Source organism: Hippopotamus amphibius, chromosome 12 (assembly GCF_030028045.1).
Source record: "Hippopotamus amphibius kiboko isolate mHipAmp2 chromosome 12, mHipAmp2.hap2, whole genome shotgun sequence".
In the NCBI taxonomy this organism is placed as follows: Eukaryota; Metazoa; Chordata; class Mammalia; order Artiodactyla; family Hippopotamidae; genus Hippopotamus; species Hippopotamus amphibius.
Genome location: NC_080197.1, coordinates 64,196,250 through 64,211,460, shown reverse-complemented (window position 1 = coordinate 64,211,460; position 15,211 = coordinate 64,196,250). Strand labels below are relative to the sequence as shown.

At 41.2% G+C, this 15,211-nt stretch overlaps 1 protein-coding gene across 1 annotated transcript in view; it reads left to right on the top strand.

Moving 5' to 3' along the window:
• Window positions 1-14,664, top strand: part of AEBP2 (AE binding protein 2) — a 179,234-nt gene extending 164,570 nt beyond the window's left edge. The window contains exon 9 of the mRNA XM_057701512.1: window positions 14,559-14,664. Within this exon, the coding sequence (XP_057557495.1) occupies window positions 14,559-14,649 (91 nt within the window). The 3' untranslated portion in view covers window positions 14,650-14,664. The remainder of the gene's footprint in view (window positions 1-14,558) is intronic.
• The last annotated feature ends 547 nt before the right edge of the window (window positions 14,665-15,211 follow it).

Below are 15,211 nucleotides of genomic sequence, written 5' to 3'. Positions count from 1 at the left end.
AAACTGCTCATTAATTATAAAGGGCAAAGTGGTAATCTTACAGTGGAGAAACCAGGGAAGCATCCCCTTGATCAAAGTTAACATCCCCAGTACTGGGACAAATAACGTGTGCCTCCTGAGATGATGCCCTTAGGAGGACCAACATTACTTCTGTGGTATCCCTTTAAGAACCATAACCTATATCTAATCATGAAGAAATGTCATGATTAATGCAACACTAGACAAACCGAAATTCAGGGACATTCTACATAGTAACTAGCCTGTATTCTTCAAAAGTGTGAAATTCATGAAAGACAAAGATTATAGATCTGTTCCAGATTAAAGAATACTAAAGAATCAGTTAACAGCCATTTGTGATCCTGGCCTCGGGACAAGGTGCTCACACATTCCTTCCATCCTTCTATCTCCCTGTCGTTCACATAGCATATATACTAGTACTGAGTCAGTGTTAAAATCCTGATTTTGATAATTGTACTGAGGTTATGAAAGACAAAGTCTTTGTTATTAGGAAATGTACCATAAAGTATTCAGGAGTAAATGGGCATGATGTCTCAACTTATTCTCAAATGATTTGTGAAATACACACAAACACATATATAGAGAGAGATAAGGAAGTAAATGATAGTAATTGTGGAATCTGATCAAAAGTTCTATAGAATTTCTCGCAGTATTTTGAAGTTGAAGTTTTATAAAAATTATCTTACGAGAACAGTGTGGCACAGGTCTGAGTAAATGGTCAGTCGATAGGCTTGTAACAAGAACCCTGTGGCGTTTGCTGTCCCAGGGTGGTAGTCAGAGTGCACAGGTGTGGAGGACCACTCCCTCAACAATCTGGGGCATAAGACAGACAGTACAGTCAGCCAAGGAGGAAGTAAAACCCTTACTTGTTTCAGAAAAAGCCGAGGTAGGAGGTAGGATGATCTGACCATCACATTGCTCAGTTGTGTAGTAAGATGTGCTAGGTTAATTGCTATTAAAAAGCTTAGCCAGGGAAGGGCTTTCTTTGCTATATAATTTAGAATTTCTAATGTGTTCTACTTGTTATTTGGTTTTCTTATGATAAATAGAATGTCGATCAAACTAAAATAAACTTTAATTAATTTAATAAATTGAATTTTATTGACCCTCATTTCCCCTTAACCCCTGGCAACCACTGATCTTTTCATTGTCTCAGTAGTCTTGAATACTATATGGTTGGAATCATAAAGTTTGTGGCCTTTTCAGATTGGTTTTTTCCCCTTAGCAAAATGCATTCAAGGTTTCTCCATGTCTTTTCAAGACTTGATCACTCATTTCTTTTTTTAAAAATTAATTAATTAGTTTATTGGCTACATTGGGTCTTGCTACACACAGGCTTTCCCTCATTGCGGTGAGCATGGGCTTCTCTTTTCAGGGGCTTCTCGTTGCAGAGCATGGGCTCTAGGTGTGTGGGCTTCTGTAGTTGTGGTTCGAGGTCTCAATAATTGTGGCTTGTGGACTCTAGAGGACAGGCTCAGTAGTTGTGGTGCATGCACTTAGTTGCTCTGTGGCACGTGGGATCTTCCTGGACCAGGGATTGAACCTGTGTCCCCTGCATTGGCAGGCGGATTCTTAACCACTGCACCACCAGGGAAGTCTGCTCATTTCTTTTTAATGCTGAATAATATTCTTTTGTCTGGGTGTACCACAGTTTATTCAGTCACCTACTAAGGGGTATCTTGATTGCTTCTCAGTTTTGGCAGTTATGAATAAAGCTGCTGTAAACATCTGTGTGCTGGTTTGAATATAAGTTTTCAACTTCTCTAGGTAAATACCAAGGAGCATGATTGCTGGATCATACAGTAAGTGTTTGTTTAATGTTGTAAGAAACTGCCAAACTATCTTCCAAAGTGGCTGTACCATTTTGCATTCCCATCAGCAGTCAAAGAGAGTTTCTGTTATTCCACATCCTTGTCAGCATTTGGTGTTGCTGGGGTTTTGGACTTTGGCCATTCTAATTACTATGTAGTGGTATTTCATTGTTTACATTTTCAATTCCCCAATGACATTTGACGTTGAACATCTTTTTTGTACACTTATTTGCCATTTGTGTGTCTTCTTTGAGTTGTCTGTTCAGGTATTTTGCCCATTTTGAAATCGGATTGTTCATTTAGTTACTGTTGAGTTTTAAGAGTTCTTTGGATATTTTGAATAACAGTCCTTTATCAGATATGTCTTTTCTGAATATTTTCTACCAGTCTTTGACTTCTCATTCTCTTGAAATTTATGCTTTTCATCAAATCAAGATGCAAAGAGGGAAACTTAATGTGATAATTCACAGTATATATTAGATTAAGGCAATCCAACTCCTAAAAGCAGGAGCATTTATAGTTTTAAGAACACAAAGGCGTTTATCCCAAGGTCCTCAATAAAGGGGACTTTTTGGGTAATAATAATGAAAAAGTGCACTTAATGTAGGCTTTTCTCTCCTACCCACCAAACCATGTAATGACCGTTATTTTTTTAAAACTTTAAAAAAATTTTTTATTATTTAATTTATTGGTTGCATTGGGTCTTTGTTGCTATGCACAGGCTTTCTGTAGTTGCGGTGAGTGGGAGCTACTCTTCATTGTGGTGCGAGGGCTTCTCATTGCAGTGGCTTCTCGTTGTGGTGTGCGGGCTTCAGTAGTTGAGGTAGGTGGGATCAATAGTTGTGGCTCACGTGCTCTAGAGCACAGACTCAGTAGTTGTGGTGCAAGGGCTTAGTTGCTCCACGGCATGTGGGGTCTTCCCGGCCTAGGGCTCGAACCCATGTCCCCTGCATTGGCAGGTGGATTCTTAACCACTGCGCCATCTGGGAAGCCCAACCCTTCTTTATTTTGAAGAGAACTTAGAACATTTAACATGTGTATTAAGATTATAAAGCAGGAAGATATCCTTAGAAATAGAATGTATATGAGAAAGTTGACCTTTGCCCACCTGTAAGATGAATGTGGGAAGGGCTTTTGTTAGAAAGGTGCAGAGGTGGGAGAATAATGAGGGTGCTAAGATAGTGCCTAGATGACCCTGCACGGAGACACTGGCAGCTGGTTAAGGAAGTTAAGCATCTCATTAGCATTCACGTCCCAGGTCACAGATTCACACAGCTGAGCAAGCCATGCCAAGATGAGGGAGCTCCAGAGACCATTTCTACCACCAAGTTCCATAAGGAGTCTACTTACTATTTACTCCTCTGCTAACCAAGCCTTTAACATCGGAGGTGTGCAGCCACAGAATTCTCTCCCCACCTTTAGCGGTATAGACGTTCTTTCTCTCTGTCCCTCTGCTGTTCATGCTCATCTTCTCTCCCTCCCTCCCCTCTCCTTGCTTTCTTTCCTCACTCCTCCCTCTCACCCTTCCTCTTTTCTTTCTTTCTCTTTCCTCCCTCCCTCCTTTCTTCCTTTCTCCCATTTTTCCTTTTTTTTCCCCCCACCATCTCTCCTCCCTCCCTTCCTCCCTTCCTTCCTTTCTCTTTTTCTTCCTCATCCCTCCCTCTCTCTGTCCTTCTGTCCTCCATATTCAGTCGCTGGCAGGGGAGGAAAGAGGAAATAGAGCTACTTGTTGAAAAGCTATTTCAAAAGCCTCTGCCTCCGTTTTTCCTCACCTGGCTTCCCAACTGGCATTAGTGTACAGTTCATGGGTACGTTTCTATTCACAATCACTGCATGAAATGTGCTAGGTCTCCCCCAAAACCTTATAGTAAATACAACTCCCCATCATGCAGATTGATGTCTATATGATCTTTTAATATACATCTATGACTTGACACTGATGTAGCACCAGAAACATCTTTGAATGCCTTACTTGTCAAAGTCCTTAAAAACTTAGCCTCCCCACAGAATTTGTAATAGAAATCGCCTTTCCAACAATTATTTTAGAGGTGAAACAAAGCTGATGTCTAACCCCATTGTACTGAATCTATAACTCCAATGATATACTTTGTTCCTTTGGAGAAAGAAAGGAAGTTCAAGTCCTAAGTTCACTTTAATTTCAGGGTGCTGGAGCTTTTAGGGAGCTTTTCAGGGTGCTGGAGGTGTAGTTAGGGTATTTTAGGTGAACTTCTCTAGAGAGAGAACTGAGGACTTTGAGAGTCATAAGCACATCTTAAGTAGTGATGTAGCACTGCTAGTTTGAGTAAAGAACATCTAGATAACACTGTCATGCATGTCCCTCTTTACCAGCAAAAGTGTGCTGTGTGGAAACTCTCTCTCTGCTCTACTTGTTGAAGTAGAAAACCAGGTAATGGGGTCAGTACAGAAGCCTACTTTCTTCCTTTTTCCTATAACCCTGTTGAGTTTTGGGAAGTACAGGGAAGAAATAAATATCTCTGAATACTGGTTGAAACCAGGAGGCTGTAGTGCTTTCTTTTTCCTTTCCCTCCCCTCCCCTCCCCTCCCCTCCCTTCCCTTTCCTTTCTTTTTTTGATAACTAGCATAAGGGGCCATGCTGTTCAGTTATGTTGCAACTTGTAGTAATTTTGTCTACATAAGCAGAGACTCATAAATGACCATCAATGTCGAAAGCCTTGGCACAGGGCCTTGGGTCGATGTGTAGGCCAATAGACGATGCCCTAGGAATTGAGATATCTTCCATTTTATGTTCATAGTCACTTATGTAGAATTTGATGTATCTAACAATAATGGAAGTCCTAGGTTTTGGTGTTCTGTGATAATTAAGATCACTCACTACCATATTGTTGAGTCTGTAGGTGGAACATAGGTTTGGAAAACATTTATAGAGTTCTTAACATGAGGCAAAGAGCCAGCAGTGTCACTGCCCAATCCCCTTCCTCCACTTTCTGGCCTCCCATCCCCTCCCCAATCCCAAGTTTTTGTCTGCAGTTGCAGTTGGTACACAGTCAGGTACCAGTTGCCTAAGAAGGTGGTAGACATGGGAAAGATGTGAACTCAGTTACTAAACTACGAGCATCAGAGAGAATTTTCCTCATGTGGAATTGATAGAACTACATTGAAAATGTAAAATGTTATATGGCATGCTCAGAATATAGAAATTGCTTGGTTTTATTGAATAGTTTCTTGAAATGATATTTGTTCATCTAATACAACTGTTCCTAATGATTATCCCCCCTGCCACCCCCCCCAGTGACAAAATGAGTGTCAGTAGCATGTAGGTAGCTGTGTCCTGAGTTCCTTTGAAAGTAGGAGTGAATCACTTGACTGAGCAGGACTTTATGGAAACCCTCCACTTTCAGTAAAAGCCCAACTTTCCCTCGTTGGTAATGCCTTAAAGCAGAGCACATGTAGCCTTGAAGAAATGTGCACATCATCCATTTTCTTCCTTCAGCCAGGTTGGAATGTGCCGCCCTTGCCTCTCTGTTGAGTTTATGAAGTATCTCCTGGGGTTTTTAAGGCCAGACAAGAAAATGCTCTGAAGGCAGATGAAAGGAAAGTCTATGCAGGGAGCCCTAGCACAAGCCCAAGAGCATTTTCTGTATCTAAAGGCAGCCTGCCTTGTTGCTTCTGGACAAAGCTTTGGGAGGAAGGGGAAGCATGGGCTGCCTTCCAAATGGTAAGGACCATCACGTCCAGCTCTTGCTGACATGAGCTCCTTGTTGGTGGAGCATCTTGTCAGCCATGAGAAAGAAAATGGACGACACAGTGTTCTGAGCTGGAACTCTTCACTGCTAACTTGTAGCTTCTCAAATTCCTTTATTTTTAGGAGATTTTTGTGTTTCATCCAGGAATTGACTAATGGGACTTTGTACTTCAAAATATTTGATTTAGAATGCAATACTTCAATTATGAAATTTTTAAGGTGGAAAATTGCTAAAGGATTATGAAAAGAACTTAAACATTATGAATAAAACAAGATGTCTTGTTTGAATTCAGTAAATGTAGATTGAGTCTTTTTAGTGCTACTTAATGACCCTACTGAAGTGATGAAGACTCTGCCCTTTTGGAGCCTTTAGCCCAGTGAATGGTGGGTCACACCACCCAGTGCAGCGTGAAGAGGATGTAATGGGGCACGCACAACATGCCATTGCAAGGCAGGGTAAATGTGTCTGGAGCAGATTGGGAAGGGGTCCATTAGGGCGATGCCATTGATGATGATGTCGTGCAGGTGTTTACCAGGTGCAGCAGAGGCATGTTGGGCCGCATCCCACAGGCCTGCAAGCTCTGTGCTTGCCTAGCCTCAGGACTGAAGAAAGAGCACAGAGCCAACGACAGAGACATCAGTGGTTTCATGTGTGGGAGAATCTTATGTGTCTGAAGCAAGGTCCTGGAGCCATACCCCCACCGTGTGTGGCAGATGAGGGCAGGACATGGCAGTAGTCTTTGCTCCCAGGGGGATAGGGAGGTTACCATTTATAGGGGCAGTTGACGTCAGGTTGGCTCATTGGTTACCAGGGAAACCAGCAGAGAAGCGTGCCCCTCACTGTTCCCTTTGATAAGCTACCATGGTGAAAATGTTCAGATCTAAGAATTAGAGCAGTCGCTAGCTGGGGCATGTATGTAGGCATTTGCTGCTTAGGTTCTGTGATAAAGAGTGAGGGTCATTCAGGTGAGTGGGGTTGTAGGCGAAGCAGGGACTGGTTGAGCAGGATATGCACAGAACCCATTTTGGGTGGCCTGATCGTACAAGGGGAAGGGCCACTGCAAGCAGAGGGATGGGTGTGTGCGTACGGCCTGTGCTGGGACAGTGGGGAGGTTTGGTGGCTAGAGCTTTATGGTGGATGTGGCGAAAGGTGAATCTAAGATCGGCTGGGGTTAGCTGGAGAAGGGGAGGTTGGGAGCGTGGAGGTTGGGTGAGGGTTACTGGAGTATCCTACAGCGGAAACAGGAGCTGGGCACAGAAGGTAAATGAGAACTAAAGATAGCCTGTGTGTTGAACAAGCAAAATATGTAAGATGTCAACTAAATACAAATTAGTTCTCATCTTGTACTGACCCTGTGTAATTTATTCAGTGGGGTGAAATACCCTTGTCTCAAGATGCAAACCCTAGCAGGCCCATGACTTTGCTGTTTGCTCTTAGGAAACAGACTGTCTTATCTGGGCTGCATGCACACCGTCCTGGTTGTGTATTTACAGGTGTCCAGCTCATTGTATTAACATATCAGTATTACTCAGATATGACTCTTCCTCATCCACCTGGTAGCCAGGGTCTCGAGTGAGCTGCTTTCTCCACCGCTGATTCATCTGGAACAGGTGGGAGGGACCAGTGGTCTCAAAGAGGAAGCAAGGTCAGGTCTGTTAATGTCCATCCTTCCTGGTCTCTGGATGTAGTTTTGACCCCTTCAGAGGATAAGAGCTTTCTGTGAATGGATGGCTTCACTCTCTCCAGGCCTGACAGATGTTTAAAGCTGGCTTTCTCCCTCATGGGAAACCAGTTCTCAAACGTTGCATTTGTAAATTTTGGATATGCTCACCTGGCACCTTTCTTTGAAGTTTTACAATCGTTATTTCTTGAGATCTCTGTGGAAATGCTAATTGTAATATCCTGTCAAGCGTATAACATCTGGATCTGTGGAGTGTGGAAAGCTGGCTTGGAAATAAGTTGAGAAAAGGGAGGAATGACATGGGTAGTAAAAGTTGAAAAGTGATTAACATTTATTGAGAATTTATAATGTGTTAGGTGCTGTTCTAAGCATGTGACAGGGAGTAATGCTCTGAATTGTCCTAACTTTGAGGTGGATACTAATACTTCCCCCATTTTATAGTTGAGGACATAGAGGTACAGATTATTGAAATAATTTGCCCAGATTAGAGTCAGTGGCTTTGCTGGGATTCCAGCCTCTGGGCATTCTTGATCTACTTTAAAAAAAAAAAAAAGTTTATTGGAGTATAATTGCTGCACAGTATTGTCAGTTTCCGCTGTACAACAAAGTGAAGGAGCCACATGTATACACATATCCCCATATCCCCTCCCTCCTGAGTCTCCCCCCCAACCTCCCCATCCCACCCCTCCAAGTCCTCACAAAGCATCAAGCTGGTCTCCCTGTGCTCTGTAGTAGCTTCCCACTAGCCATCTATTTTACATTTGGTAGTGTGTATATGTCGATGCTACTCTCTCACTACGTCCCAGCTTCCCCTCCTCCTGGTGTCCTCAAGTCCATTCTCTATGTCTGCATCTCTATTCCTACCCTGCCACTAGGTTCATCAGTACCATTTTTCTAGGTTCTGTAAATATGTGTTAGCATACGGTATTTGTTTTTCTCTTTCTGGCTTACTTCACTCTGTATGACAGACTCTAGGTCCATCCACCTCACTACGAATAGCTCTTGATTTACTCTTAATCTCTGTGCTCTGTTAACTGCTACAGACTGCCAAAAATTGGGCTAAATGCTTTCTGTAAAGACTCACATTTAACCCTTTTAATAATTGTATGAGGTATATTATAATCCCTGTTTTAGAAATGAAGACAGGGAATCTCAGAGGTTAATTAATTTGCTGAAGGTCATATAACCAGTGGAGTTGGGATACTAATTCAGGTTGGATTGATTGCCAAGGTTTTGCTCTTAGCTGCTGCACTCCTGGTTTCCTCGTAGAGAAAGCAGCCTGGCAGCTCACAGGTTTGCAGTATTTTGGGGAAAGCACAGGAGTTCAAAGTGTAGACTCTGGACCCAGACCTCCTGATTTTAGGTCTTGAGCCCTCCCGTCCCAGCTGGGGGGACATTGGATGAACTCTTAACTGCTCTGTTATGTAGAGTTCTTACTGTATGCCTCATCCAGGTTCATCTGTAAACTGGGCATAATAATTGTACCTACTTTGTAGAGTCCTTGTGAAGGTAAGGAGTTAACGTGGATAAAGCACTTAGAAGATGCCTAATGTATAACAAGTCATCTACAAATGTTAGTTATTATTATATACATATACATAGTACAGTGATTCAAAATAGAATCAGGAACTTTTACTGTTAGCTTGCGCCTGTTCCTATGCAATTAATAAACCAGAAGTATACATTCAGGTTGTGGAAATAATGTTCTGATCATCAGTGTTCCCAGGGACTAAGAACTTCTGTATGAAGTAAAATGGCTTTCTGTCAAGGTGGTAATAACTCTTTTGTTCCTTTTTTGTTTGTTTGCTTTAACATTCCTATCTTGTCATCTGAATACACCTTTGAGCGATTACATATGAACACAGGACTTAAGGTTTTCTTGGAAGGAGCAAATTTGAACAGTCTGCTATCTTGCTCTGATCAAAAGCTTAGTTGACATTTACAGCTGAGATAGGATCTTACCCTAAAGTTCATCATATGAATCTAGGCTATTCCTTTGACTTGGGTGGATTTGTTTATTTAGAAAGAAATTATTGAGTGTCTTCAGTGTGTCTGCCACATTCCTGGATATTGAGGATACAGCAGCGAACAAAACAGACAAAAACACCTGCCATCAGGGAGCCTATGTTCCAGTTGGTGATACAATGAATAAATAAGTAAAATATGTAGTAAGTCACACAGCAATAAGGCAGTGGAGAGAAATAAAGTAGTGAAAGAGAGGACACGCTGGAAGTTTGTAATTTTAAATATAGAGTGTCAGGTTTGAGTGTGATGTAACTTTTTTTTTTTAAGAGCCTTTACCATGTGGAGACACAGTTGGCCTCTGTATCTGCGGGTTCTGCATCTTGGAGCCAATCCCTTCGCAGCTACCTAGGTACAGCTATATATACAGATGTATAATGGTGAAGTACACTGATGGCAAAAAAGTGTCTGAGATTTGCTTTAAAAAAGTCCAGAACTGAGCTAGGGGCATCAGGAAGGCATTATAGCTGAAGCAAGAAGGTATGTGTTCAGTGTTGAACTAGAGTGATGAGTATGTGGGAATTCGTTAACCTCTTTGCTCTAACTTTTCTGTGTGTTTGAAAATCTTCACAACAGAAAGTTAAAAAAATAAAAATTATAACTTAAATATGTACCCAAATTAAAACAATAGGATTCCATTGCAAAAACACAGACAAAACTGCCTAAATATACAGTTACAAAAACAATTGAAAAAATAACTAAATTACTAAACTGATACAAACAATGTATATAAAATTATTAAATTAAAAATTAGGAGGATCAAGTTTCAGAGACAGCTTCACTGAGAAGGTGTGGTCCATGTGGAGACCTGAGGCAGGAAATAGGTGGCTGTGGGGGTTGGGGAGGGATGAGCATGGAACCCTGGAGAGTTCTGGAGAAAACCCTTTCAGAAGGAGGAAAGCAAGGGATCCAAATAGCGAATCAGATACCGTGACTGTTGTTGGGGGAGGAGCCTTACTCTTATCTGGGAACAGATGATCCTTGTTGATGCCCTTCCTGTGTATGGTGGTATGGTGGTTGCAGTTGAGGAAGCACTTTGCAAATCTGTGTTGGGCGGGGTTGGGGTGGCCCATGCCTCATGCCTCATTCATCGTGGCTTCCCCAGCACCTGGCAGAGATCCTGTATTCCTTAAATGTTGACCATTCATGTTCTCATATCTTCTCCTAGAAGCATTCTGTAGGGTAGACAGGGGAGGAATCTTTATTCTCATCTAATACAGAGGAGGTACCATTTCCTACCATCAGGAGTTTCTGTTTCAGAGCCCCTTGATTTCAAGTCCTCTGGGTCTTTCCCCTCCCCCACAGAATCTGTTAAGGGGCCCAATCCCTTGACAGAGAAGGATCAACTGATGATGGCTTTCGGTGGTGCAGTTTGAGAGGTAAATAAAAGCAGGAGAGCCTTGTGAGTAGACTCTTGGGGTCAAATTAAATTTCCTCCAACTGTGTGTGGCCAGAGAAAATAGGAAATCTTGTCAAAATATAAACCCAGGCATTAAACTTTTGCTCTGAAACTCAGTATCATTTAGCAGTGAAAGAAGTAAAACAGAACAAGACCCACAAAGGCATTTTACATGCTGCTTAAAGTTACACACCCAGGAAATTATGTGCATATGTCTGTGTGCGCATACATTGAATTTCAAGTTCAGTGGTTTTAAACCTTCTTTCCATATGTACAGTTTTTATAACCAGCAGATAGATGGGACTTTGGGGTTTAATGAAAAGACTTGTATGGATAACATATGTTTCCCTTTATAGAAAATAATCATTTAGCCTATTGAAAATGCCTGAGTTTTTAAGTTCCCAATGGAATAATTTTATTTGACCCTTAAATCATATAGTTTTCTTTCCTTATTCATTTTTGGTATGTCATTTTTCTAAGGGTCTTAGTTTTAATTCTAGAGGCCTGTTCAGAATAAGAATAAGGAATACTTTTGTATTTTTAGTTGATTCTATGTGGACATGCATTTTACAAATGTTAAAATATTTTAGGTGTTGGGAGGTAGACAGAGGGTCTATTTAGAATTGTAACTTCATGTTCTTTTCTTCATCTTTAGGGGACAGATTTAATTAACAGCCTAAATGAATTTCTTTTCTCTTAGAAGAGCATGCTTTAGGCAAATTATCCAGAGTCAGTTTGAGGCAAGTCTGCAATTTTCTTGATCTTAAATTCCGTTTTGGAGAAATGGTTTGAGTTAGTATAGAGTTACCCAACTTGGGGATTCATCATCTTTGAAACACACACTTTAAAGAGGTCATAAATTTGTAATAGAACTTCCTGCAGGGTCTGATTTTATATTTTAGGCTCATCCTGGATGTGTCCTAAAGCCTACAATAATGTGTCCCCTGCAGGCTGTTCTAAAGGGTCAGCCATTTGAGATGTCTATGAAACCCAAAATAATTTCAGTAGAAATAATTAAACCCTGGGAATGTCTGTGGCTAGCTATGGTGGTAATTCTTTGTAAATAGTAAGTAATGTTGGCATTGAAGAGTTTGCATCAGAAATGTAAGCTTAACCTCAAAAACAAATACCAAAAAACTTTTTCTGAAGTTATAATGAACAACATTATCATCACCTGCAAGTTATTTGAATAAATGATTTTAAATTGGCAAGTCTTTTTAATTTACTCTTTTGTTGTAAATTTCTACTTTTTTTGTATTAAGGTCGACAAATGTGGCCTGAATAATTTTTTGAATTTTGCACTTTATGAAGTTTTCTTTTTCACTTAACTATGTAGTTGAATTTTGTAAATGCTTCCTGGTTACTTAAAAATGGTATATTTTTAGGAACTATAGTTTTATTTACTGTGTGTTTGTGTGGAATATTATATGTGTATATCTCTAGGAGTTTCCCTGTATATTTCCAGAAGTTATTGCTTTATTTACTTACATGCTATATTAACATCAATGTAGATTGTGGCTTTGGTCAAAATAACAAGACCTCTTAAAAATCAGCAACACATATATATTGATAGAATATTACCTTATTATGGCAATATAACATTTTTCTCTTTCTGTAAAAATATGTGACAGACTGCCCCAACTCCCTAGTCAGTATAAGAACATCTTTCTTAGGGAAGGGATGTACAAAATCTCACCGAGCTAGGACGGCTACTTGAGTTGTGGTGAGATCTGTAGTCTTCTCTGCAAATTATCAGTGCTTTTGGATCTTCTGTAGCTGCGGGCAGGGGGAGTCTTTCAAAGGAGGAGTGACATGTACTGGGGGAGGATGCACCGGGTCCAAATTTCACATGAGTCTTATCGAAAGGCAGCTGATACGTGAACAGGGCTGAAAGGTCTCACCAAGAGAGACCTACTTCATTGTTGAGATTATAAGCTCAGCTATCAGGGTTGTACTCCTGGGTGGAGAATAGTGTTCAGAGGCATCTCCTGCCATCCTAGGGTCAGTCATTGGTGGTGCAAAATGGATCCTTGGACAAAGACCATGGAGGAGGAGGCAAGCAGGCTTTCTGGTAGAATTCTGCTGGCAGAGGGTAGGGGATACTCTACGGTGTAAAAAGACCCTTCATCTTGGGACTGTCACTGATATGGAAGACAGGGAGAATTGACATTGAGAAGATATACAAATTTAGGATTTTGGACTTCTGTAAACATTTACTAATCTTTTTGCTTCTTTTTAAAAAAAATATATTTATTTGGTTGCACTGGATCTTAGTTGCAGCAGGTGGGCTCCTTAGTTGCAGCATGCAAACTCTTAGTTGTGGCATGCATGTAGGATCTAGTTCTCTGACCAGGCATCAAACCCGGGCCCCCTGCATTGGGAGCGTGGAGTCTTATCCACTGCGCCACCAGGGAAGTCCCTCTTTTTGCTTCTAATAAAATACATTTTTGATCCCTTTTGCTGTGACCAATATTTAGGGAAATGATGTCTTCCAGGGCTGTACTATGGTTAAATTTGTGATTTCTAAGAGGGATTCCTCAGGCAAGTAAAATACAAAATACCCTTAAAATCACTTGGGCCTTGGGCCTCTCTTTGATAGGACGACCACCCTATTCTTGATTTTTCTTTTTTTTTTTGTAGAACTGATATTTTTCTCATCTTTGGACTCCAAACTTCTCTCCATACTTTTTTTTCCTGTTTTTTCCACTTTATTTTTGGCTGTGTTGGGTCTTCATTGCTGCGAGCAGGCTTTCTCCAGTTGTGGTGAGTCAGGGCTACTCTTCATTGTGGCGCATGAGCTTCTCAGTGCGGTGGCTCTAGGCATGCGGGCTTCAGTAGTTGCAGCATGTGGGCTCAGTAGTTGTGGCTCACAGGGTCTTGAACGCAGGCTCAGTAGTTGTGGTGCATGGGCTTAGTTGCTCCACGGCATGTGGGATCTTCCTGGACCAGGGCTCTAACCCGTGTCCCCTAAATTAGCAGGTGGATTCTTAACCACTGAGCCACCAGGGAAGTTCTCTCTCCAAATTTTTAGTCTGAAATGGTGTACATGTCATCAAAAGGATTCAACCTGTGGGAGTATCCACTGCATTTAAAATCTCGGGCTCTCGGGTGAATCTGGGTTATTTTAAGCCTGACCAAATAGATATTGAAAATCTTAACAAAAGGAAGCTTGATGTTATTGGCTTATTTCTCACCTTATTGAGTTTCTGTCACAGTTGCCTGAACACTGTTTGATGACTTAATTTACTTTCTTTCTTGGGGACAGGTGTAAAAGTAATTCACATAGAAATAGGAGGACCTTAACAGCTAAGCAGATGGATGTAGAAAATTAGAATGTGGAATGGGAAATCTGAAATAATTATACTGAAATACTGATTGGACGTTGCAGAAGAGGTTGAATTCTCTGATAAACTTACTTGCAATGCTTAATACTTAAAAAAAAAATAGGGTTGAAGAAACAGTGATTTCATAGCCATGGTCTTCTAGAAAAGAATGCCAGCCAAAAACTAGCAGACCTGGTTTGCATTTTCAAAAGTTACATCCCCATTTCACCTGTAGATAATGAACTGCATGGGCTGTGAAGCCAAGCTACTGGGAGTCCCACCTTGAAGAGACCCCTTCCTAGCTGTGTGAATTTCGGCTGGTTGCAGAATCTGTCTGCAAAACGGGGATATGATGGTAACCTACCAGATGGGTTTGTTGGGAGGATGAAATGAGTGAATATATGGGAAATGCTTAGAAGAATGTCTGGCACATCCTGAATGTGCTGAGTAAATGTGAGAAGTTATAATTTATAAGTAATGTAATTTCTCTAGATCTCAGTTTTCTTATTTGTTTAAGGATATATTTGTTCTGGGACTTCCCTGGTGTCCCAGTGGTTAAGAATCTGCCTGCCAATGCAGGGGACGTGGGTTTGATCCCTGGTCCGGGAGGATACCACATGCTGTGGAGCAACTAAGCCTGTGTGCCACAACTACTGAGCCTGCACTCTAGAGCCCAGGAGCCACAACTACTGAGCCCGAGTGCTGCAACCACTGAAGCCCGCGTGCCTAGAGCCAGTGCTCCACAACAAGAGAGGCCACTGCGATGAACCGGCCCATGCACCACAACGAAGAGTAGCCCCTGCTCGCTGCAACTAGAGTTAGTCCGCTTGCAACAACGAAGAACCAACGCAGCCAAAAAGTAAATAAATTAAAAAAGAAAAATAAAAAAGAATACATTTGTTCTGGGCTTCTTGGTATGGATAATAAGAAAGAGTCTCACCTATTCTGAAGGATTTTTCTCTTCAAGAGGAAGAGAGAAAATAAGCTTGAAGGCCAAAGGCTCAAAGCAAAATAAATGACATCAGAAGTCACTTTGAATCTGGAGAATAATGGAAGGCTTGCTGGCAAAGGTATCAGTTGATTTATGCTTTAAAGTGGTGGTTGCCAGACTTGGGAACATTATAAAGCGATAACATCTAGAAAACATTAGAAACAAACTATGGATGGCAGACTTTATTTTGCCAAATAATGGGCAGTGCAGGAGCCTTTTCTGCCATCTAAGTATATCACCA